Genomic DNA, 26,650 nt, shown 5'->3' with positions numbered 1-26,650 from the left:
CAGTTAGAACCTACCTATGAGGTAACGAATTAAAGGCTGTTTCCTTAGCTCTCAGTCTGAACAAAAATAGGCCTGAAATTTGTTATGACAGACAAAAAAATGCATAAGCAGTAATAACCCAAACTGAACATTTGCCTTAACATTTTTAAAGATATTATACATTTCCACCTTTTTAATAACACTTTTTCTTCTAACAGGTGCTATTAACATGACAGATCAAGTAAATATGCAGCTAAAGTTTATATAAGATCAGTGCAAATGATACAATAAGATGATAAAGTAAACGAAGATAGTGGAATAAGGCAGTTATCAAAATGCAGTTTCCACATTTCTGCTCTATGTCTACACTTTTGAATTCAGACAGACTCAATTCCTAAGTCCAAAAGCTTTAAAAGTGCAAACTTGTCAGATACCAGAAGTATCTTTAAAAGAGATGAGAGATAGATTGCAATAGACAAAAAAAATATAAACACATAAAACTGTTCCTGTGATATGACTATAATTTTTTGCTTTGATCGGGAAGTACTGGACCAGTCTGGTTATTAGGGAATCATTTCAGTACCACCTCCCAAACACAGAGCACTTTCTCACAGAAGCACAAGGGTTTTACTCAATTTATTATGTTGAAGCATATTGCAAGTGATAATTGCATAAACGTTTCAAAAGAACAGTAAGAAATATATCCTCAAGAGCCTGACCTAGACTGTTCCAACACACTGAAAATTTTACTAAACTATAAGGTACTCTTTCTAAATTATGGATCAAAGAAAATTTGTTTAATAAATTTTGAAACCAGAATGATGCTACCATAAATTGATAATAAATACAAACTATAGCTCTGTAGCCTTTAGAAGGATCACCACCTAGAACATTCTGCTCTTTTTCTTTGCCCTTTATAGGACATTTAGTAACTATCATATCTATCTTCTGAATGCTAGAAAGTTTCCAATTGCAGGACTATTAGCTCCCTAGTTCCACCTTCTCTCCAGCTGCAATTAAGCAAAAGATTCTACTACTTTTAAAAGTTCATTTAAGGATGGATGTACATCAGCACATCCTAGCACTCGATGGGAGGCAGGGGCAGGAGAATGGTGAATTCAAGTGTACCTGGGCTGCACAAGAATGGCCTTGAAAAGTTTTTTTTTTTTTTTAAGTTTGGTTCTGAAATATTATACAGATTAATTTTCTGCTATGGGCCGCAGGAAAATATTATAAGAACTCAGCTGGTTATGGCAAAGCCACTACCTGAAGAGATGAAGGAATTCCTTCAGAGGAAGCCAAATTCCAAGGAGCTTTTGGTGTTATTTGGCTTGTTAGATATCAGCTGTCTTCTGTTATGAAAATCATGTGTGCCTTCATAGTTTTCCCAATTGATTTTTCCCTAAGAAGTGCTAACAGTGTGGACTGATCACTCTCTGGACATACTTTCAAGGTATTTGGAAAACAGCCTCAGGAAAGGCTTCCTTCCCCCCCAGCCCATCCATTTCTCCCCTTTCAGCACTGGAATCAGTTATCTCCCTTAGCCACTTTCAAGGACTAACAGAAATAACAGTCCAGACGACCACATGCTAGTCTCCTGATTTAAGGTAAATTCCACAAGGAAACACCGCCTAGGTGAGGTGGACCTTAAGTAATAGCTTTACACAATTTAGCTTGGAACCTCCTTTCTTACAGCCTTACTAACTTTATAGACCCCTAACTTCTTACCTAACCACTTCTCGGAATGTGGACTGAGCACACAGACCCCCCTTTTCATACACTAACGGTCATCAGCACTCAGGTGACCTCCTCTTTCACCACTCCCGTTTTGGGTTGTAAAAGAAAGCCTGGTGGTCACTGCCTGAGGAAAATTCTTAACCTGCCTTTATGACCCCAGAGAATTCAAGCCTGGTGACCTTCCTCGACCAGGGGATTGCTATTGCTTGGATTTATAACTGGACTCCTGAGAGACTTGGGGAGAACTTAGAGATGGAGAACGGAGAGGGTTAAGGAGGATTTTGACGAGAGAGAACGTGTGGACAAGATTGAAGATGAGGAAGATGGGGTAGTACTAGCTGGGTAAGAACGAGATGAAAAGGACCTCGATGAGGCAGAATTAAGATGAGAGAATTAAGATAGAACTTAAAGGGAGCAGTAGATAAATATAGAGAGAAATCAGGCAGGAAAGAAGCTAGGCACGAGAACAGAACTGAAGCTGTGTAAATAGGATGTTATCCCAGAGGAATTAAAGCAGTGGACTAGAGAGCTTAGTGTGCTGAGATGCTATTTCCCAAAAATAGTTCCCACCGTTCTTAGTTTTCTCTCCTGAGCCCCCAGGAAGTATTAATATTAAGGGTGGTCCTTTAAATATTATACAAGAATTTTCCTAAGACTGTTCTTGCTACAAATGTCTAGCACAACATGAGAGGACATGTCTTTGCGTCTGCATGCTCGTTTCAACCTTAATCTTTTCTCTGATCAGGCTCATGTGTTTCTTCTGTTTCCTTAGAACATCAGGGCTTGGAACATCTTCCTGTCTCTCTAGTGTACACCCCTCCAGTCTTCATTTCCTTTCCGACACATGGACTTTTCATGGTTAGATTTGTTGATTTGAGGGACAGGGTAACTCATGTCCCAGTAGCATCACCTAATCCAGAATCCCTAGGATGGACCCCTTATCATTTTCCCCGACCTGGGAAACCCATTTTAATAAACAAACAGCACTGAGTTAACCCATGTGATAACACATTCTGTCAGCAACAGTACTGCTTCATGGCACTGGTGATGCTGCCCACCTAAATTTAAGAGGACCTCTCCATTCTCTCCCTTATGTTTAAAAGCAATTGATTTCAGCTGAATCACCAGGCGCTGTTAACAATAAGCTGGGCCATGGGAAGAGGAGACAAGGAATCTGACAGAGAGTTCAGGTCTCTGGGCTCTTTTTCCACCTCACAATACATCTCACTTTCCACTATGCTTCCTCTGTATTCTCACTTTCACTCCCTCAGTTTCCCTTCCCATGCTGTTATCTGCCCCACAATGTCACCACCACCCTTTTGCTCTACTATTTCTTGGCCTCCCTGGTTTCTGGAAGTACACAGCTGATTCTCACTTACAGACTAGGGAAAGAGCTGAACTAAACAGATAGTTACAGTCAGCAGCCCCACTTCCACATGTCAGAACTGAAGACAGGCACAGTGACACACTGTTCAATTTGATTCTCAGGTCAATCTTTGGTTTTCTTTTCCCCTTTTTCCCCCATATGCGTGCTTCTTCCTAGATAGTGGAATCTCACTAAATACATAGGAGAACATGCATTTACTCAACTAACACATATACTAACAAGAAGGACATTCTGGTGGTTGAAAAAGAGATTTGCCACATATTTTGCCTTTCAGGAACCTTAAGATCATAGCTTGAGCACAGTACTTGTCACATGCTTAGTAGGACTCTAAATAAGAACTCAAAAGATTTGTTCTCAAACGTTATCCCCCTTCAGCACATAAAGACAACTGTCCAGGGAAATCACATCTCTAAACAATGAAACTGTACTTTCAGGATGACTTTGCTATTAAACATAAATGCTTCCTGGGAAGGTATATATAAGATATAATTAACACCACGTTAGTTCTCACATAGGTGGTTATAATCCATAAGAGAACCAGCCCCCAAATATGGAAGAATTAACTTTCAACCAAGTCTCAGTGCCTACTGGCATCACAGTCTGGGTGGGACACAGAGCACTGGCATACTAAGACAAGGGGCCCAGAGTGAAATAAAAACAGTTGATACATAAACAATTAGACTAGCATGAAGAAAATGCAGAGGTGATTAGGACACAGACTTAAGGCAGGGCAGAGGGACAAAGGCAGGTGTGAGATATTATGGGGCATTCAGGGAAATGTAGTTTGTTCAGCAGGTTAACGCACTGTTGGCTATGTGTGACCATGAGAGAAAGGGTGCATGTGTCCAGTGGATAAAGATGTAGAGAAACAGTGGGAAGACACAGGAATGGGAGAGGTAGAGGGAGGAAGAGAAGGGAGAGATAATACATGTATGTAAGTATGGGGGTGCATCATAGGACTGAGGCTGGAGGTAGTGAGCAGGTAGAGAACAGCACCTGGGCTCTGTCCTAAGGTGCCTGGACTACCACCTCATAATCGGGTGAGGCTTGCCCTGGTGATGACCCTTTCTGAATTCTGACATGCTAGTGCCATGCCTGGCACAGTGTGGGAGGCTGCACATATATTAGCAAGTAAATATTCTATACATGTCTCTGAGGCCTTTCTCAGTGCTCCAAAGTTCCAGTACCCGGCTATCTGTGTCTAGGGCTTCTCAAAGCCCCCGGAGGCTTGTCTGTCTATAGGAGTACATGACTAAGTCTCCAGCATCATGTGCACCCCTGCTTATTCATTCTCAACCCACACTGCTCCAGAGCCACTGCAGAAAATCATAAACCGAGTCATGAGATCAGTAAATTCTTTTTCTGAAAGACTTTAGCATTATATATACAATAAGGTGGGACAGGCTCATCTCTACAAAGGAGAAGAAACTGACTGAATGTAATTTGAGAAAAAAATCTCCATCTCTCAAAAATTGTTTCAACTTGTTCTCCTTCCTGGAATTCTACAGATTTGAAATTCACGTGCATTAACTGTGCTCTATTCCAGGACAAAGTCTGTGGCATCTGGAGGCATGGACAGCGCACTCTGAACATCTTTCTCTTAAAGTAATTTACCCAAGGTCCTTAGCAAAGGAGGTAAAGATCTGGCATCAAAGTGGAAAAGCATTAAGAGGGAACAGAAGGCTCCATCATAACTAAGGCCAACGCTGGACACCAGCATAAAAGATCAACATCTCCTATGACAAACCTCTGCTTACAGCTAAAGTGACGGTGTCACAAGCTGGGTTTCTGACATTAGTGTTGGGTTCCATGGGCATGAGGCAAGCAAGCAGCTTTAGATTCAGAGCGACTGCTAAATCCAAGTGCTACATGGATCTCATATCCTTCCGACTGTAGCTGCATAGTCTATTTTATTTCATCAACAGAATTGTTTCAAAACAGGAATTTTTACCCAAAATCCAAAGCAGCATAATCTATGCGATTTTTGAAGCATATTGTAAATAAAACTTTCCATATTCTTATAAAGTTTGTTCTTTTCGGAAAAAAATGATCCCTTATATTCTTTCCTAGCTCATTATACAAGTTTCTAAAACATATCAGTTATATATAACTAATACTCTCAATTAAATTATTTACAAGGATGATTCCAATTCATTCCTCCAACATTTAATTATAAGGAGAAATCAATCACTGGATAAGGCCACACATGATATAAAAATAAGAGGGAAATTTCTATTTATTTCCTTTATTCCTGCTTTGTCCTCTGCTTTATTTTCTATGTAAAATCTCTGAGTAGTTTACAATGTGGATAATAGCACTGCTTCTGGACCTTAAGCACCTGACTGGAATACTTAAAAAAAGCTTAAACACAACTAGTCCCAGAACTTGGTTTCTGCATTCTGTTCCCCACTTAAAGCCAGCACAACTCCTTGAGTAAAGGGCTACAGGCAGAGAAGACATGACACTTGCAGCCTCCTGCTGTGGCCCGAAGGAAGGAAAAAGGCTCAGAATCCAAAGGGTCCTGGAGAAAGAACACAGGAGCCATCTAACGACACCCAGTGGCTGCAGGTGTAGCTCAGTATATGTGGTGAGCATGTTTAAGGTACTAGTTTCAATCCCTAGCACCCAAAAATAGAGACTTCCACTGGCTATTTTTGTAAAAACAAGAACAAAAGTAACTATTGATAATATACTAATTAAATAAAAACCCATATGTTCATCATGCTATTGAGAAAGAGAGAGGGGTCGAGGGGGAAATTCCTTTGTTATGGAAGTCAGTTAATGGGAGATATAACTGAAACTGACATTCTGAACAACCTCCATTATGATAATTCTCCCAAGAAGGCTCATCTACAGATCCCAAACCAGTGGGTAAAAGGCTAGTGAAGAATATGATCTTCAGTGATGCCAAGCCATCACTCCACATATGATTTCCTTCTAGAGGGAGGGGTTAAAATACCTTAAAACAAGTCTCTGGAGATTACCATCGAAACCAACAGCTCAAAGACTTCCTCACTCATGTGGGACCACTTGACATGAGGGACTGCTTTATTGGAGACTACAGGAAACATGATTCGCCTGTGGCTATTAACAAATACCAACTAAAACTTCGGCACAGTGTTGAGCCACATTGTCAGGACTCCCTAGCCATGTATCAGAACACTGCACAGACAGGGCATTCTCAGGACTGCACAAAGTGCTGCCGGGCAGTGCTGGTCCAAACCACAGTTCCAGTTCACAGGAGATGGGGTGGGAGGTGGGGGCAGATTCTGCATAAGGAAACCAAAACTCTAACTTCAAGTGACCAGCAATTGGCTGCCTTTGTCAAAACAGCCAATGCAGAAGAAGAAGAAAAGAAGGAGGAGGAAGAAGAGGAGGAGGAGGAGTAGAAGGAGAAGAAAACATTTGAAATTAGATTAAAATAGACTTTAAAGGTTATGATGATAATATATATCCAAATAACATGTAAACTCTAGTGGCTCATGGTCTAGAAATAGAAGACACTTTTTAGGGAAACTGAAAAAATTCAAATATGAGCTGAATATACTGATACTGTGGATTAGTTATTTAGTTTTAAGAATGATAAGAATATAATTATATAAAAGACCACTCTTGTGCTTAAGAGCTTAGGAGGCAAGTGTCATGATGTAATCAGGAGATTTGACTGCTCAGAAAGAAAAGCCCATCTGCACATACAAAGCACACACTGCAGAATAGTTAGAACTGTTATATCTAGTGGAGAATGTGTCCACTAGAATAATTCCTTTCATTTTTCTGTATATTTGAAATTTTTGCAATAAAATTAGGCTAGAGAATAACTGCTAGAGCACACGGGAAAAAACACTAAAAGTAACTTCCCCTACACCCACTATTCTGTTGGGTTAATCTGGGCAACGGCCCCTGCCATTGCAAATAGCAAGGAAGAAAGCCAAGCTTGGGGCCCTCCAACTTTGGCGTAAGTTTAAAAGCACCATGTAGGCATGCACTAGAAGTGGCTATGGTGCCAGAATAAAAGGAAGCCTTGAACAGCAGTCACTGTACCACAGAGGCCAGGCGCATGAAGGTAAACTTCCAGGGAGCACTCCCTGGTGCTCCCCACCCCTAATGGACTCTTGATGAGGAGAGCAGCCCAGACCAAAAGGACAAAAAAACAGAAAACAAAAAACAAAAAAAACAAGGAGTTGACCAAGAGGGAATTGGCTTCTAAAAGGAGCCTTATTGTTGCTTAAGTTCACACATTACCAACAAATAACCCCACGCAGACAACTGAAAGTGGCTGCCACTGATCCAGGAAAGCTCTTCACAATACACTGTAGAAAACAAGGTGTCACCTTCAGTTTTTGAAGCTTCTCTGTATTTGTGGTCAAGTGTTCAACATAAGTCTGGACACATTCGAACTTCTTTAAATATCCTTGGTTTCGGACATGAGCCCTCCTTTCAGATTCACATATTTCCTTCAGGTATTTCTTTAGTTTTGCACATTTCAGCTTAGCTCTTAAGAAAAAAAAAAAGGTAGATCTTTAATAATGTAACTCAAATTTAACAAATTTAAGAATAAATTTCTTTAACAAAAGTGTTAACAGGACAATAAAAATCTAAGAAATTGTACTCAAAGCATTGAAGCCCAGGGGACAGAATGCATATATAGTATTAGAGAAAGAGAACTATTATGGTATCACTACGGTATGGAATTGGTCACAGCATGACACACCTCTCCTGAGAAACGCAACAGTACCACTTGACACCACAGTAAAGACATATGCTGCTGAGACAGGTCTCACTGTACAGCCTAGGATGGGTGGGAACCTGCAGTTCTCCTTCCTTGGTTTCCCCAGTGTGAATAGTACAGGTATGCAGCGCCATGCCCAACTGCACCATGCCCAGCTACATGGATAGCTTTCTTTCTTTGTTTCTGTCCTTTGTTTTGTTTTGTTTCCTGCCTCTGCTTCCTGAGTGCTAATATTAAAGGTGTGCACCACCACACCCAGCTCTGGATTTATTTCTTAAACTGAAATATGGTTTTAAGAGCAGTGTCTCTTTAGTCATATTCATATGCACACATAGCCAAGTTTTTATGCGACAAGCAATTTTCAAATTAAATGCTCATATAAAAGCAGAATCAACCTGGCGGTGGTGGCGTATGCCTTTAATCCCAGCACTCAGGAGGCAGAGCCAGGCGGATCTCTGTGAGTTCGAGGCCAGCCTGGTCTCCAAAGTGAGTTCCAAGAAAGGCGCAAAGCTACACAGAGAAACCCTGTCTTGAAAAACCAAAAAAAAAAAAAAAAAAAAAAAAAAAAAGCAGAATCAAAATATAAACTATAGTACATAAAATTAGGAAAATTTAAAATACAAAAGCTATCATTGAAATAATGTAAAAATGTGTTAGTCATTACAACAACATATTAGTGAAATATTTTGTAGTAATATATAAACTGTGAGAAAACTTTTGGAGACTCTTATCCAAATTGTAATACTAAAAGACATACTAGATAGCTCAAAGTACACAACCTTCTCTTGTCATAGACCAATATGCTAAATTTCTTCCTTCTTTACAACTATCTGAACAATAAATGAGTACCTTATGGAGCATTTATATTTTTAGTCCAGTAAGGTATTTTATATTCTCTCATCCACATATGTATTTACCTTCCCAGTACAGATTTTCAAAGATGCTAGAAATATTCAAAATTAATCAACATCAGATCTTAAACCTCTAACTCTAGGCCAACAAGCTTTCAGAAATCCCCGCCCCACCCGTCCCATCTCTGGGGCAGTGGTGGGGAGTGTTTAGGTATGAATGTGTGTTCCAGTGTAAGTCAGAGGACAAGCTCAGCTGTCAGTCCTCACCTTCTACCATGTTTGAGGCAGGGTCTCTTGTTGTTCACCACCACATATACCAGACTAGCTGGCTCACAAATTCCTGGGAGCTCTGGTCTCTGCCTACCATCTTCATGTGGGATTTCAGACATGCACCACCATGTTTGGCTTTATGTGGACTCTGAACTTAAGTCCTCAGGCTTGCCTGGCCAGGGTTTACTCACTGAGCCATCTCCCCAGCCCAGAAGATTATCATACTAATGATACCATGCTTTAACTATGATTGGCTGGCTTCATTTTTCCTTCTGAATAAAACAATCTACCACTGTTTTGACTGCCCATATCTGCATTTTTGACACAAATGATAGTCATGGAGGAAGACCCAACATACTCTTATCTAGAGACTTAATAAAGCTACTTAATAGCCATGCTTTCTCCACCCAAATCCTAGTCCTCATTCTTGCTATTAACCTTCAAAGCTGATCGTGTAAGTCATCCATCCACCCAAGCAATAACTCATGTACTTAGTAGTGCAAACATGAAAACTTCTAGATACAGTCAACAGAGAAACAAGCAGGTAATTACTGCATGCTGAAAGCTATGAGGGAAGGGAAGGAACTTTTCAGAACAGCCTGCAAGGAGGCCCTCCCAGGGGCAACAATTTTTCAGGTAAGGGTTGAGAGATGGATAAAAGCTAGCAGATCAGCTGTAATAATTACATGCCTTAACCACTACAGAAGCTAAATATGTTTAAATAAGAACCAAAAAGACTATACTGCTTTATTTTTCCAACCCCCAAGTACTGCCTTATTTTGAAATATTTAAGCAAAACCATATTCTGAGCTAACACAAAAACTAAATAATGAAAAATGTTTATTTATAATATATAAAATTAATAGCATTTAATTCAAATTACCATGCAATGCATTAAAAATAAAATAATAAAAAATAGCCGGGCGGTGGTGGCGAACGCCTTTAATCCCAGCACTCGGGAGGCAGAGCCAGGCGGATCTCTGTGAGTTCTAGGCCAGCCTGGTCTACAGAGTGAGTTCCAGGAAAGGCGCAAAGCTACACAGAGAAATCCTGTCTCGAAAAACAAAACAAAAAAAAAAAATTCTAACTATAAAAACTATAACATAATAGTAGGGGTTAATTAGGCATTTTTTTAAACAGGGTCTAAGTAGTCCTAGATGGCCTGGAACTCACTATGTAGACCAGGCTGGCCTCAAACTCATAGAGACAGGGATCCGCCTGCTTCTTCCTCCAGAGAGCTGAGAGTAAAGGCATGTGCTTCCACCACAAGCTGTAGGGATTACATATTGACTACAAACAAGCTGGACAATCATCACTGTCATCTCTTACCTGCACTTATCAGACTTATTGTATTCATAAAGCTTGTCTTCCAGGTCAAATCTCTTCTTTTCACTGTAATATAAAAACAAAACAAAACAAAAGTCACTGTATCGTATAAGTTAATGTATTTACACCATGATGTCTTTGAAATTGCACCTTTGTGAGACTTGTTCCATCAATCTATTTAAAAAGGAGACAATGTCATGGGTGGCTGAATCAAAGACCCATCTCCAAGGAAGTAGAAGAAACAAGATGGTGCAGTGTAGCAGGAATCTTACAAGTTCTTATTAATGAAAATAAACCTGGAGCAGGTATTGGGGTGAATGCTGGCACATCAGAGAAGCAGAACAAGCCATAGCCACCTCACCTCCCCAGTTCCTCAGCTGATCCTGTTTCCTCAGGCTTGAAGCCTTTGAGTCCTCATCCAAATGGATCTCAGCTGAACTGCTTCTCTAAAGCCTGAAAGCTTAACCAGCTCTAGTTCCTGGTCCTCACACCTTATATACCTTTCTGCTTCCTGCCATCACTTCCTGGGATTAAAGGCGTGAGTGCTACCATTTTCTAGCCTCTGTATCTAGTGGCTGTTCTGTTCTCTGACCCCAGATAAGTTTATTGAGGTGCACATTTTGGGGAACACAATACCACCACAGTACAGGGAATTTGCATTTAAATTACAAGGAGAAACAGATCTTTAAGTACATCTAGGACGCTATGCTGCCATGGTATTATGGCCAAGATGAATGACTGAAGTCTGATCATGAGGAATCATCTAAAGGACCCAGTTTGGGAGTTACCGTCTAGAAAACTCAAGAAATTGTCAGGAACATGACCAACAAGGACAGATGAAAAGAAACAAAATCACTCCAAAAAGACAGAAGAGATATGGCACACAAAATGCAAACCATGTTTCCCAATGAAACCCTAGACCAGAAAGGACCAGAAAGAAAAGGGGACACTTCTGGGACAGCTGGTGTCCGGCATGAGTGTGTGGGCTGACACAGCAAGGCTGGGTACCTGTGAGAGCTGTACTGTGCTTATATAAAAGAGCATTCTTATTTTTTTAAGTACATTAAAGAGTTTAGTGGTGATGGGCGATCACACCTGCAGTTTCAAATATTTCAGAGGAGCACTGATTTTAAATATGTGTATGGGAAGAGAAAATTACATTATCAGCACTTCAGGAGAATCTGGGTGAGGAAAACACTGGAGGTCTTTGCCCCATATTTGCGACTTTGCTATAAGCCTGGCTTTTTAAAGATAATTTTTAAAATGAATCTGTGGTATCTAGTGAAAAATGGCCACCATTTCTTCAAAAGTCCATCATCACCTCCCAAATTGCAAATTCTTTTTAATAATGATGTAAAAATCTTTGTTCTCAGTTCCCTCTTCAGAGGATGCAGACACCTGCTAATCACACTTCCTCTCTCCAAACGCTTCATATCTTAGCAACCACAGTCAGACACACTATGGCTCTCTATTTCGTGCAAAAATGGTGCTGATCTTGCCAACTCCTCGTCTCCTAACTCCCTCCTCCACGCTGCTGCATCTCTGAATGATAATCCTTCATATGAGTTTTAAACATAAGGCTTAAAAACTAGATATTTACCTCAATGAAAGTCAGAGGGTAGGCTTATTGGTAGGATCACTATGCTATGCCTACATATCAAATCTCTATTTCAGAATCTCTGAAATGCCCAAACCTGAGATGCTTACACAGCCCATGCTTCAGTCACTTATACCCCTCATCTGGGTTTTCACAGCTAGGCTGTTCTACACGGCTGTATGTTCTGCATTTTAAGGCACTTGTTCTGTCTGTGCCTCAATACTACAATTTTCCATCACCCTCATCTCTACTCAACTAATATGTCAGTGTCAATTTCTGGACCATTATGATAGGTTACCCTGAATCAATATCACCATTGAAAATAACTGGGGCTGGTTAATGGACCTTTCAAAGGATGTTTTTATATACAATAATTGTTAAGCATCAGTCCCACTTATATGTTTCTACCACACTTGTGGGCACTATACACTGCAACATGTCACTCCATTAGACTCTTTTAGATTCAATTATTGACTTTCACAATGCAGAGAAAGCACTACATACAAACGGAAAAACATTCAAGCTATAAAATTACACCTATGTGTGAATACAGAGAAGATGATTGAGGATCAAAATATGGCAGTTTCAAAGAAAAAGCCTAGCTATCAGATCAGCTAACATTTCAATGACTGCCTCTAAAAGGGTTGAGAAGAGTGAACTGTGTGTATTGTTGCCGTTAATCTCCTGCTTCTCCAAAGTTTCCAAATTGATAAAGCATTTCCAAGCATTCCTACTGCTATTCAGATCGCAACATTTGAGATGACCATGGACTTTCAGGAGACAGTGCTCCCTATGTGGAGACTGGCTTTTAATTTTTGAAATGTTTTTACATTTATTTGTGTGTATGTGTGTGCGTGCATGTGTGTGTGCTCACACACATTCATGTGTGGCAGTCAGAGGACAACTTTCATGAGTCATTTCTCCCCTCCCACCTTATAGGTGGGATCAAACTCAGGTCATTAAGTTTGGTGGCATGCACCTTTACTTGCCCATCCATTTCACCAGCCTAGCTTTAATTTTTTTTAAAGCCCACTAATCTAGTTTTTTTTTTTAAGTGAGTCTTTATTTTATATATTAATCTAGTTCCCTCATCCTGCTGAAGAACCAAGGTTCAAAAAGGACAGATCACCCTTTTCAAGCTCTCGGGACTTGTCACGGCCAGAACTCATGTTCTTACTGTAGTGCTGCTCTCTCTAAAGTTATTTGCTTCTCTGTCTTGTGTAAAGCATGCATTAATTAGAATTACTTACAGATTCTTAAAATGAAAAATGATCACCCATGGCAACAGATTTACACTGACTTAAAAATAAAACAAATCTTCAAATGCAGGACCATGAACGGGCCATAAAATGTGACTCCAATTTCTTCTGTAACTTCAACAACCTTACCTTGCTTAGTAATTAAAGTAAGAAGTGCTAAACATAAAGTGGATAATCATTACATGGTTATTGTACCATAAGGACCATAAACAGCCAGGTGTTTCTAGCACAGGAGGCAAAAATAACTCACCATTAACTTAGTTCAAAAAGAATGTCATTTAAATCAGCAATATTTTAAGAGCAGATCTTTGGCTATGAAACACAAGTAAGTAAAGACCCAAGGTAACTACACCACTCTGCAACTACAGCAGTGAGCTGAAGGCCCTGAGACAGACAGTCCTGTTGTTTAATTACACAGTATGTAAAGACACTTACTATCACCTTGGATGACTAGAGAAGGACCATTATTTAGTGACAACATGAGGCCCCTGGGCTCCACAGAAGCCATTCATAACACCTAGACACTAGCTAATTGACTCTTGGATTCCACTCATAAATTCAAATATTTCACAAAACACCTCTCTCGTCACATGTGCTACACTGCAAGCCTAAGGGTCTGCTGGGTGTCGTTTCTTCCCTCCCAGAATTCCCAATGTAGGCAAAATTTAAAAAAAAAAAAAAAAAAAAAGTAAAAAGTCACCTGTACTCTCCCCGGAAGTGTGTGAGCCAAGCAGAAGGTACAAACATTAGGGAAAGTGTTTGGAAAAGAAGAGCTCTGAAAGGAATGATACACACTTTTTTAAAGACAGGATCTCACTATGCTGCCCTGGCTGACCTGGAACTCATGATGTAGCTTAGGCTGGCCTTGAACCTGTAGTCCTCCTATTTCTGCCTCTTCAGCATACACGACCACCAGCATACCCTTAACTGGTTAACTTTTTTTTTAAGTGGGTGATTAAGAGATCCCTAGGGTAGGACAACAGGGCTGTGTCAGAAAGAAAACAGGATGTAGGAAGGAGATAAACCATGGAAAGGACAGTTAAGGCCTGTGGTAAATAGTTTACAAATAACTGACAAAAATTAAGTCTAGCATAAGATGCAGTTCCCTTGGGGGAAAAAAAAAATCACTTACTTTACCTCACCTGCAATTACTGTTATCATCTTAGAACTGTTACAGCCCTCCTGGACCATCTGAATGATTCTGTAACTTTAACACTCATTAAATGTTTTATTTATCAAGAGATCCAAAAATCTATTTCCTTTCTTGTCAACTAATGAGATTTCTAAGCCCAATTAATTTGGCAGCTAAAATAAGCGTTCCAAAAACTTATCTTTCATGTGGTTATTTATAGTCGATTGCTTTATAATTTTCTCTATTTATGCATTCTTAGATCTAGCTGTCTCCAGTGGTTCTCATCTTTCATGTCTTAATCAAAGGCAATCCCAAGCCTCAAAGCTGAACTCGTTGAAAATTTCATCCCTTCACTATAAATTTAGGGAGCCCCAGACACCTCCAAATGACTCCAGCATTTTAACAGGACATGGGTTTTAAACATACACACACATCACCTCACTCCAGCCTGTGTTCCTGGACCTGGCATCATTGATGCAGTGTGTGTGTCAAACTAGGGTGACAATCTGAAGAGAGAGTGGGGAGGGGGCTGTAGAAGAGGACTAGAGAAATTCACAAGGCTTGATGGAGACTGGCAGGCAAAAGAACTACTCACTTCCGGCCGCATCCTCAGGCTGAGGGACCCGGCTTTAGTTGCCATGGGAGATTATAGTCTCTCTCTGCACCTAACTCAAACATAGGGTCATTTGTGGTGAACTTTATGCTCCGGACCCCATCCGGAACTAGTGGTAGGACGCAAGCGGGTCCCGGGCCTGGGGAATCATTGGCGGGGAATGGGAAGAAACGCCAGACAGGGTACCCAAAGCTCTCAGTGGCGCACTGACTCCCCGCCCCGTCCCGCGGCCGTACCTGTCCCGCAGCGCCTGCTGGAGCTGGCCCACCCTTTCGTAGTAGCTGGGACTCGCCAAGGGCGCGGACGCGGCGGGGATCTGGCGCACGCCACCGCCACCGCGCCCTCGCGGCATCGCCCCGGGGCAGCGCGAGGGCCTGCGTTGCCAAAGGAGACCGCCCCGACATGCACCGCGGGTAAACAAGGAGCCAGGCCGCCTGAAGAGGGCGGGGCAGAGGCGGGGCGCCGAGGAGGCGGGGCAAGATGCCGTGCGGGGGCGGGACCGAGGTTGAGATCCAGGCCGGGCGGCGAACCCTGGTGTTACAGGCTACAAAGGGACCAGAAGCCCAGAGAGCTGAGTCACCTTCACTCTGCTGCAGCTGGGTTTCTCTTCCCTGCTCCTGCTATGGAATCCCTTCCAACTGTACTCATCAGATGCGGTTTCTTGCTTCCCACCCCTTTCCCTACCTCTTTTCTTCTTAGAATTTGCAGAGACACCCAGTGGCAAGGTTGTTTTGCTACCAGCACTTAAAGAAGCAAAACAAAAAGCCAGAAAAAAAAAAAAAAATACTCAGCAGATGTATGCAGTGCCGTGCTGTCCTTAGAACGTGATGGCTCCATTTGCCATCAACCTTTACAGGAGACAAAGATTTGGTTTCTAACTAGTTACTTGTGAGTCAGACAATTTACTTCTGCAGACAATCTTCCAACAAGGCCTGGAGCCAGACTGCTGCGAATAAATCCTCTCTCCCACTGCTCAGCTGTGACCATGGAAAAGCCAAGGCACACCAGAGTGAATTAGGCAGGCGTTGACAGCAAGATTAACCTAACCTTAGATCAATCAAAATGAATTAGTGGTTATAAAGGCCCAGAACATAGTATCAGTTTTTATCATTGTCTCCACGAATATGGCAAAAGGCTTCCGGAAGAAAGACAACTGTATTCTAAAACCCATTTGGAAGGGAAAAATAAAAATAAAAAAATGTTATACACACATATACAGAGTCACTGTGTAGTTTCTTATTGTACATTTTTTTTGGATTACTTTTCCCAAATCAGTAGTTCATTTATATGCAAAGTGTCACTTAAATCAAGGCTTCTTTAATAGTAAATCTGTGGGGCTTGTCCAGTATGGGGGTGGGGCTGTGTGTTAAAAAGTTTGCAACAGTCAACCATTCCTCAATGTACAAAGACCAAAACAATTGAAAATTAAGGCATAATAAATCCCAGGTGTTTCTGGAAGCATTTGTCCATGTTTCATACCTTGACATAGCATGTTCACTATGCACTGTGTATGTCCATCACACTCTGACTTAAAATACTAAATTGGTCATTAGGGAAAGCAATGAAATGCTCAAAGGTCAACAACATACAATTATGATTTTACTGAGCCTTCCTTCCCCATACTGTCTGCCTAAATGTTGAAAGGTACAAATTAAACTGGACTGGACAATATATCCATGTAATCTCAGCACTCAGTGAGGGAGGCAGGAGGATCTCTAATTCCAGACAGGCCTTACAGACCCTGCCTTTAAAAAAAAAAAAAAAAAAAAAAAAAAAAAAAAAAAAAAAAAAAAAAAAAAAAAAAACACTTGGGCCAGGGAGGCAACTCAGCAATCCAAGGATGCTTGTTCTGCAGGTGTGACAACATGCATTTAATTTATTCCCCAAAGTTGTCCTCTGACCTCCATTTGTGCACTCTAACACACACGCATCCACACTCATGCACACACACAATATTCATCTAATTAAAATGTCGTATATCAGGATAACAAGCTATAAGTAAAATAGGGTCTCTCCTGTCTTTACCACTATATCTTTATAAGAATGTGGACATCAAGGGTAGAATTCTGACCCCTTTCCTAATCCAATTTCCCATGCCAGGTTCAGGGTTGCATGATGAGATGCCTTAACCACAGTAGGGCTGGATGTACCCTACTTTCTCTCCATTCAACAAATCCCATCTGCATCCATAAGCCTATCTCAGCCTCCTTTTGCCCTAAAGCTAAACACTAGTGTTGGCTCCTTGTAAGAATGGCCCAGAAAAGAGGTCTCTGATGGCCCTGTAAAGCAATTTGGGACTCTTTGAACAGGAAATGCTAGGGTTCCGGGTACCTGGGACTGTGTTCTAGGAGATGTGTGTTTGTGCACCCCCATGGGCATGTGCTTGACTTTGGGGCCTCCTTTCCTCACGTGAAATGACCAGAGAAGGACCAGAACAGATCTGTGATATTCAGAGCTAGTACAGGACCTTCCTGTCCCACAGTTAGGTTACCATGAATGTGATTTATACTTAGTTAATCTATCAGCTCATTATATCAAGTTGATCCAAGCTTGTGTGCTGAGGTTTACTTTACTAATTATAGTGTGTGATGATTCATCTTCATTGTCAACTTGATTATATTTGGAATCACCTAGGAGACACACATCTCTGGGATGGGGATATTTCCAGAGAGATTTAACTGAAGGGAAAGATCCATCCCAAATGTAGCCTGCAGCATCCCACAGGCTGCAGGGCCAGACTGCATAGAAACAGAATTCCCTGTTCCTTATTTCCTGGCCCTACCCAGATGTGAGGAGTTACAGCTGCACACTTTTGCAGTCATGAACTCTGCCATCCCTTTCTTACCATAGCGGACTCTTCCCTCTTAACCCGGGAACCAGAACAAATCCTTCTTAAGTTGCTTCTCTCAGTATTTGGTCACAGCTATGAGAAAAGTAATCTATACATAGATAATCAAAGTTTTACTACAATCCTGACAAAAATAAACACCTTTTGTAAGCCCCTCAAGGCATATGAGTAAACAGACCCCAACCCCCAGAGTACTCTAATGTCCAAATTGGCTGTTTTTAGCCCCTTAAGACACAGGCAGCCAAGCTCCACTCTCAAGAAGAAAAGCCCAAGATCAGGCCACAAAAGCCCACCAATCCCTGGACTTGCCCCAAGATAAGACCACAAAATCCCACCAATCCCAGGCTACCCTAGAAAGCGTGCACCTCCAAGAAGTCCTCCATAAAGCATGTCTCCTGCTCAGCTCTTTGCTGCTTCTCTCCTAAGCAGAGGCAGACATCCTCTTCTGTCTTTCCAATAAATCACTTGTGTGAGGTTTGTTGTGTGGCGTGACTTTGTGGTATTCCTTGGCTCCTGACTGCCAGGATACCTTTCTCCTCAGAGCTGTAACACTTATGCCTTTCATTTTTTTAAAACATTTTATTTAGGTCTGCACATTCTTCCAAGATAACAATTTTATAATTATGTTCAGAAAATAGCACAGAGTAAGCAGGTAGGACAGCCCTTTAGGAAAACCATTTTTCCAGACATGGTTTCTGAGAACTCACTCTGTATACTAGGCTGGTCTCAAACTCAGAGATCCACCTGTCTCTGCCTCCTGAGTGCTGGTATTAAAGATGTGCACCACCACACCTAGCTAATATCCCCATTTTTATCAGGTCAGTTTAGAAGAATCTAAAATTAAATATAGTTAAACAATAAATATTCAAAATAATTAAAATGCTCAGACTATGATTGACACTTTAATGACATAATAATTCTAGATGGACAGCCTTCTTTATCAGCAGTAACACATAGCAAATGGAAAGACTATTTCTAAAGTATTTATGCCAAAAGTATACATTTAGAATAATGATAAACATTTAATGAATGCAGGATTCTTCACTTTAAATATTTAATTAGGGACAGACTCTCTTTTAATATTTTTCTTTAGTTCCTCTAGTAGCCTGCCTGGACTATAAACCACTGAGATGCTTGGGTTGTCAAATGTTACTGCAAGTATAAAGATGAACTAGAAGTAAGAAGGACTCTGACTTCAGCCCCTTATTTAATTTAATTTAATTAATTTTTTGTTGTTTAAAAAAGGCTCTTGCTGGGCAGTGGTGGCACACGCCTTTAATCCCAGCACCCGGGAGGCAGAGCCAGACGGATCTCTGTGAGTTTGAGGCCAGCCTGGGCTGCCTAGTGAGCTCCAGGAAAGGCGCAAAGCTACACAGAGAAACGCTGTCTCGAAAAACCAAAAAAAAAAAGGCTCTTGTTATGTAGCGCAGGTGGCCTACAACGCACTACATAGACCATACTGGCCTGGAACTCATGACAATGCTCTTGCCTCTGCCTCCTGGATACTGGAATTACAGGTTCATTCTATCACTTTAGACTTTGGTTCCCTCATTTTAAAGATGAAGAAAAAAGTCATGTAGCTGGTAATCTGTGTAATTTAGTTCAAAATATGTGTCCCCAGTAAGCCAACAGCATCGGAAAGTCAGTGTGTCTCAGCCCAGCATTCATATGGGTCTTTGGATAAGCTACATGAAACTGTTATGTCTGTTAATTAAAGCAATTGAATGAAATGGTGACATGTCTTTCAGAAATGTGTTGAAATTAGAATTGTACCTTTTAAAAGATAAATACCACGTCCTTCCCCCCCTTTGATTGAGCCCTTGAGCATGTTAGATAAATGCTCTACCACTAAATTTCCACATATGTGCACATGTGTATTGGAGGAGGGGTTCCTCAGACTCTAGAAGAGGGTGTGAGAATCCCTTAAAGCTGGAGTCACAGACGGTTGTGGGCTTATGGGTGCTTGGAACAGAATTGAGGTCCTCTGCAAGAGCAACCAGCTCTCTTAACCATCTCCCCAGCCCTCTCTTCCATTTTTTCCATACTTTGTATAGCTAATTCAGTAACTGCCTGAGTATTGTATAAGTTCACTAGCGCTGATAAAGCCGAGTATGGCAGTGTAGAAGGCTAAAGCAATAGGATGCACTGTGTTACATCTTAGAAGCTAGAAGTTCAAGATGGAATTCTCTGCAGGGCTGGTTCCTTCCTTAGGCAAGAAAAATCCCCATGCCTCATTCTAGATTCTGGTGGATTGGAGACAATTGTAGCTAGAGTTTTCCTGCCTTGCCCACAGTCAGGACAATTCTTTGTCACCCGCCAGTCCCACAGCCGCTCAGACTCAACCAAGTAAACACAGAGACTTATATTGCTTACAAACTGTATGGCCGTGTCAGGTTTCTTGCTAAGTGTTCTTATAGCTTAAATTAATCCATTTCCATAAATCTATACTTTGCCACATGGCTGGTGGCTTACCAGCATCTTCACATGCTGCTGGTCATGGCAGCGACTGCAGTGTCTCTCTGCCTCAGCCTTCTGCTTCCCAGAATTCTCCTTTCTCCTTGTCCCACCTACTTCCTGCCTGGCCACTGGCCAATCAGTGTTTTATTTATTGACCAATCAGAGCAATTTGACATACAGACCGTCCCACAGCAGACAATCTTTGGCATTTTTTGGTTGGGAGACACTGTATCCCAGTCTTGATATTCACACAGAGTTTTCCCCATCTTAATGATTTTAAAACAAATAATTTCCCCCAGGCCCTACTTTTAAACACCATAGCAGATCAATTTTCTACTCTGTTACTACCTCACAACAGGCACTAAATTTTGGTAATGAAACCCTGGATGGCACACTCAAACCATATCCAAGCCACAGCATTTGAGATGTGTAAAATATACACTATGTCAGCCAGAGTTTTTCTTATGTGGACATGATTGTTGTTGGTGAAGAAAATGTATTTACATAGAATGTGTTTTCTACATGTTATGATGTTACACTTCATACACACCATTGCTTTATTCACCCCTGCCTCTTCACCCTCCCCTTAGTCATGGCACTCAGAAAAACAACATCCTTTCTAGAAGTTAGGGTCTTTAGGACCAAGTTTGGTTAATGAAACATGGCCTTAACTATATACAGCTTCCTGGCTTGGCTCCAAAGCAGCGGCACAATCCTCCCAGTTTTTATTTGTTGGCTGGACAGATGCAGAGTACCCAGTGGAGTACCCCCAGAATTTAAGGGAAGGGCAAATGAATGCAAAGCACAGGAAAAGTGAACAAAGCAATAAACAAACCCTTGTGTTGTGCCCCTCTGGCATTTTGGGGTTGTTTGTTTCAGCAGCTAGATTACATACTCTGACTCATACACAAATGCATTAAACTATTTTTCCATAAAATACTCAATGAGTATTTCTGTATCTAGATGGTAAAGAGACTACAAACCTAGAAAAGAAAGATTAACAGTTAGTGTCAGCCATGTGTATGTGTCCATAGTCCCACTACTCCAAAGTGGGAATAGGATAATTTTAAATTTGAAGCCAGGCTATGCTGCATAACAAGACCCTCTCTCAAAAAATAATAATAAAAAAAAAAGTCAAAGTCAAGGCTGTATATAGTGAAGAACTATCTAAAGCAACTCTGTCCCATGAGACTTTACGCAATGATGGAAATATCCTCTTTAACTCTATCCCATATGCTAGCCACTAGCCACATATGGCTACTTCACAATTCAAGGTGGTTAGTACAACTGAGGAATTGAAATTGTAATGATTAATATATAAATTGGTATGTACCTCATAGCTGTTGTGGTGGACAGTACGGATCTAGACATAAAGTGGAAAGATAAATAAACATGGTAGAGAGAGAGAGGACACATGGTGCCAGAAAGTGGGAAGGTAGGAACTATAGGTGAGATATCCTTGGTGAAAGGCAATGGGGTCCAGAAGGGAGGTATGATGATTAATTTTATATGAGAAGCCAGCTGGGCCTTGGTGCTAATTTGATCAATCACAAGTCTAGATGTTGCTGTGAAAGTTGTTTTCTTAGATGTGTTTAATTATTTAATCAGGAGACATTGAGTAAAGCAGATGACCCTGTGTTAGTTCATTTTCTATGTTATAAGAAAATGGACAAAACTGGATACTTTATAAATGAAAGGTTTATTACCTTGTATTTTGGAAGGCTGTAAGACCGAGGTCAAATGGCCTCTCGGTTTGGTCTCTGGCGAGGACCTAGATGACATTAGATCATCAGATGACATTAGAATGATGAAGCAGCTATGACATAGATCACATGTTGACACTGGAAGCAAGAGACAGCATAAGGGTCCAGGCAGTTTTGAGATCAGCACACTCCGGAGAACAGCCCGAGGTCCCACAAGAGCTGTCAACTTCTTCTGAAAGGAGCACCCACAGTGACTAAGTAATTACTCTGCATTAAGTGCCATCCAAGAACTGAGAAACGTGGTACCACTTCAAGACAAAGACCATGATGAAGACTTAGCTTCCAGCACATGAACTGTAGCTAGAGTTTTCCTGCCTTGCCCACACTCAGGACAAATCTCTGTCACCCGCCAGTCCCACAGCCGCTCAGACCCAACCAAGTAAACACAGAGACTTATATTGCTTACAAACTGTATGGCCATAGTAGGCTTCTTGCTAACTGTTCTTATAGCATAAATTAATCCATTTCCATAAATCTATACCTTGCCATGTGGCTTGTGGCTTACCGGTGTCTTTACATGGTGCTTATCATGGTGGTGGCTGGCAGTGACTCCTTCTGCCTTCCTGTTCTTTCTTTTTTCCTCTGTTAGTCCCGCCTATACTTCCTGCCTAGCCACTGGCCAATCAGTGTTTTATTTATTGACCAATCAGAGCAACAGATTTGACATGCAGACCATCCCACAGCAATGAACACTTGGGGGATACATTGAAATTGTATCTAAACCACAGCATCTGCATACCTGGATGGGTCTCATCTACACAGCTAAAGGTTTAGGAGATAAGACTGATAACCCCTACAGTCTTGTAAACCAATTCCCACCCTACCTCCCAATGTATCTCCTGCTGGTTCTGTTTCTCCAGTGAGTCTTGACTAATACAGAAAGATGTGGGATTGCTAACAGCATTTTGCTTGGAGACATTGAGACGATAAGCTATTGGTAGTTTAATAAAAGAACAAAGAAGTCATATATGAGGCCGTGGTTTCAATCCTGGCAATGTTAGTAAACAAAAATGTTAATGAATAATTTCCTCATTTTGTTTTGAATCAGATAAACCAACAACTTGTAAATTACTGAGCTACCAGAAAGCTAAACAATAGCTAAAATATAGAATGTGAGAATAGTAACAGGAAAATGAAATGCTAAAGTAAAGAGGAAAAAGATAGACTCACTTTGTCTCATAGCCCTTGTCTACAATAAAGTCCTTGAATCAGCTCCCCTGAGTTCTCCATGACTGTGCCTCTGTAGGAGCCCTCTGAGGAGCAAGACCTGAAGCATCAAATCCTTGTACACTTTGCCCCTTGAGGAGCTGGACTATGGCTTTGTGCACCAGTCAGGGACAGGTCTGCAGCCCTGAGTGTGTGAGTGACGGGTTGTAGGTGTTGACAACACATGTGAATTGATCTTACAATGCCAAGATTCTCCTCAAAAACCATTTGGTGGATTTCATAATTGTTTGCCACTTGGATGCACTTCTCATCAGGGTTCAACAAGTACTCCTAACTACAAGGGTTGGAAACAAAAGACACTCTAGGCTTCTCTTATGACGGTGCACTCACAGGCAGGTTAAAATTAAAGAGTTTTTGCATAATAAACACCATTTAATTTCATAGCTACATGTTCATGTTTACGGGGTGAGAAGGCACTGGTGGAGAATGTTGCACTTCTCTTGTGTTCAATTATCCATGAGTCTTTGTAGAAACGTAGGCTTCATTCATTCCTGGGGCATCTCAGTGGTGACAACACAGAGGACAGTCTCCCTACTCCAAGTACTTACGCTGTGTCCTTGAGGAGTAGTTGAACAGAGGTGGAGAATTTTGATTCAGGTGCATCATCAATGTGGTAAAATGTTGCCTGCTCTTACAAACTGTGTGCCTTGGGCAGAATGATTATCTTTGCTGTGTCCCAAAACTGTCACTTATAAAACGGTGGCAGTATCAGTGCCCTCCTCTCTCAGGGCTGTTGAGAAGATTAAATGCGGTGAAAACTGTGTGATGTTTTCAGAATTATGCCCAGTAGAGTTGTTCAATCAACACAAGCTGCCATTGTTTCTTTAGAAGGCAAGGAAAAAAAATCCTGTGGGAGGCAGAGAGTGGGGTCAAAGGGGTGGGCCTTATTTACCTCATGGTCTTGCATCATACAGTGTCTTAGGTTTTGCTTTTTTATGGAGGCTGGCTTCCAAGGATTCCCATTCTTCATTATTGTTTCGGAAGCAATAATCATGCAAATTCAGTTGTGAAAAAAATCCTCTCATCCCGGCCAGCAACGCTTCCATTCTCTTCTCCTGCTTTCTTAATGTGGCCTTCTTGAGTTATTCAAAACACGTATCTGTTTGTGTCTATAGATAGATAGGAAACTACTTTAAAGACTTTTTATTCAGGGTGTTTTGTTTTGTTTTGTTTTGTTTTGTTTTGTTTTGTTTTGTTTTGTTTTGAGAGTAGAGGGAGTGCACACTCCAGTATGCCTATAGAAGTCAGATGGCAGCTTATGGGTTCTTTCCTTCTACCACGTGGGGGCCTGGGATCACACCAGGGCATCAGTCTTGATGGCAAGCACCCCTCCCTGCTCAGCCATCTGGCCAGTTCCATTAACTATGAGACCAGATTTCTCTGTGCAACAGACCTGGCTGTCCTGGAACTCTCTTTGTAGACCAGGCTGGCCTCGAACTCACAGAGATCCGCCTGCCTCTGCCTCCTGAGTGCTGGGATTAAAGGCATGCGCCACCACAGCCCAGCTCCACTATTTTTTTCACTCATTGTTTTGTGTCTTGTGTTTCAGCTAATGTATGTATCTTGGAGAGATATATAGACATCAGTCTGTACATCAACATCAAGATTGATTTTTTTCTTACGTGCCTATGGTGTACATAGCTGCATGTGTGTGTGCCACAGGCAGGTTCTGGAGGAGGCCAAAAGAAGGTGTTGGATACCCTAGAGTTGAAGTTATAGATGGCTGTGAGCCACCTGATGTGTGCAGTAGGAACTGAACCCATGTCCTTTACAAGAGCTGCAAGGGTTCATGACCACTGAGCCATATCTCCAGCCCATTTTAAACAGCTGTGAGGCATCTCCTGGTATGGGTACTACCTAAGACAATTCATCTAACCAGTCCTCCCTTGATAAGCGTGTGCTTGCTTCATGTACTGTGATACTGACAGTGATATTTAATGCAGTAAATTACATTTTCAAACTCAGCTTTGAAATGTCACCAGGGTAGACATCTTTGTAAAATACCACAACCCGCCCATGACTGCACTACTCAAGGGGCCATTTGTCAGCTGCGCTCATGTGCTGTGCTTGTGACAACGGCATCACTGTGTCAGGAGCAAAGATATTCTAAAAAGAGACACTTGTGTCACTCCCTTTAGCAATCATTTTATTAAATCGTTGGTCCCCAAGAAGTTGGAATTCCCACCCCCCAAAATCTCATGCTGGGAGAAAGACAAGCCTGAAGCCTGGTGCCAACCAGAGGGGCAGCTCTGACATGTCAGACCACCTTTCCAGAGACTTGCAATAGAGACAATAATGGGTCAGTGGTGGGCAGGATCACACTTTTACCAGAAATACTTAGTTATACATACCTCTTGCCCTCTATCTGAACCGGGACTTGAGAGCACTGGCTCCGTCCCACTTTCTGATGTGGCCACATCAAATAAGTCCCTTCATTGACGTTTCACTATTGTTTGTCTCCTTCACTGGCATGTTGAGGACAGGTTAACAAGTCTAGTTCACTAGGGTTGCCAGGTTCCAGGGTCTGACCCTAGCAACTTCAGTAACAGAAGCGTGTTTCCAGTAAACGCTACTGAGCAGCACCTCTGGGCTTTCTGAAACCTGTAGCATCACATCCTGCTTACAGTTGTGCTCCACTGCCGAAAGCTCCTCCCTCTGGTACCATGGGATTGTTTCCAACGTCCTACACCATTTTTATTCCTCTATCTTTTTTGTTTTGTTTTTTGAGACAGGGTTTCTCTGTGTAGCTTTGCGCCTTTCCTGGAACTCACTTGGTAGCCCAGGCTGGCCTCGAACTCACAGAGATCCGCCTGGCTCTGCCTCCTGAGTGCTGGGATTAAAGGCATGAACCACCACTGCCTGGCCTTATTCCTCTACCTTTTAGCCATTGTCCTTAAATGGCTTTTGAGACCTACACCCGAATCTTCTCTTGAATTTTTTTTTTTTTTTTTTTTTGGCCACTGGAGGCTACTTACAATGAGACCCATTGTCTTATTTAAGGTTTCTATTGCTGTGAAGAGACACCATGACCATGGCAACTCATAAAAGAAACCATTTAATTATGGTGGCTCAAGTACAGTTTAGAGATTTAGTCTGTTATCATCATGGTGGGAAGCAAGGCAGCATGGTGCTAGAGGAGCTGAGAGTTCTTACATCTAGACTCACAGGCAACAGGAAGTGGTCTGAGACACTGGGCATGGCTTGAGCATATTTGAGACCTCAAAGCCCGCCTCCACAGTGACACACTTCCTCTAATAAGGCCGTACCTACTCCAACAAAGCCTCTCTTCCTAATAGTGCCCCTCCCTTTGGGGGCCATTTTCTTTCAAGCCACCACACCCATAATGCCCAACAAAGTTAGTGTTGAATCGTGAGTATCAACCATAGGCCTCCGGACATGGTGTCATCGTTGACTTGAGTGCATCATCCCACGTTTGGTAAGGTTAAAAGAGAAAATGTAGAGTCTGAAGATGTGA

The 26,650-nt window shown here is 41.6% G+C and overlaps 1 protein-coding gene across 4 annotated transcripts in view; it reads right to left on the bottom strand.

Moving 5' to 3' along the window:
- Window positions 1-15,301, bottom strand: part of Kiz (kizuna centrosomal protein) — a 109,196-nt gene extending 93,895 nt beyond the window's left edge. The window contains exons 1-3 of one of the 4 annotated variants that reach the window (XM_028881851.2): window positions 15,117-15,301; window positions 10,283-10,345; window positions 7,435-7,597 (exon numbers count right to left, since the gene is read on the bottom strand). In XM_028881851.2, coding sequence (XP_028737684.1) covers window positions 7,435-7,597; window positions 10,283-10,345; window positions 15,117-15,232 — 342 coding nt within the window. In that variant the 5' untranslated portion in view covers window positions 15,233-15,301. Of the gene's footprint in view, window positions 1-7,434; window positions 7,598-10,282; window positions 10,346-15,116 lie in introns of those variants that run through there. The other 3 variants (XM_028881848.2, XM_028881847.2, XM_028881852.2) reach the window with 3 other exon arrangements.
- Between the last annotated feature and the right edge of the window lie 11,349 nt (window positions 15,302-26,650).

This window comes from Peromyscus leucopus, chromosome 4, assembly GCF_004664715.2.
Source record: "Peromyscus leucopus breed LL Stock chromosome 4, UCI_PerLeu_2.1, whole genome shotgun sequence".
Lineage (NCBI taxonomy): Eukaryota > Metazoa > Chordata > Mammalia > Rodentia > Cricetidae > Peromyscus > Peromyscus leucopus.
This window is presented reverse-complemented; position numbering and strand designations above follow the sequence as displayed.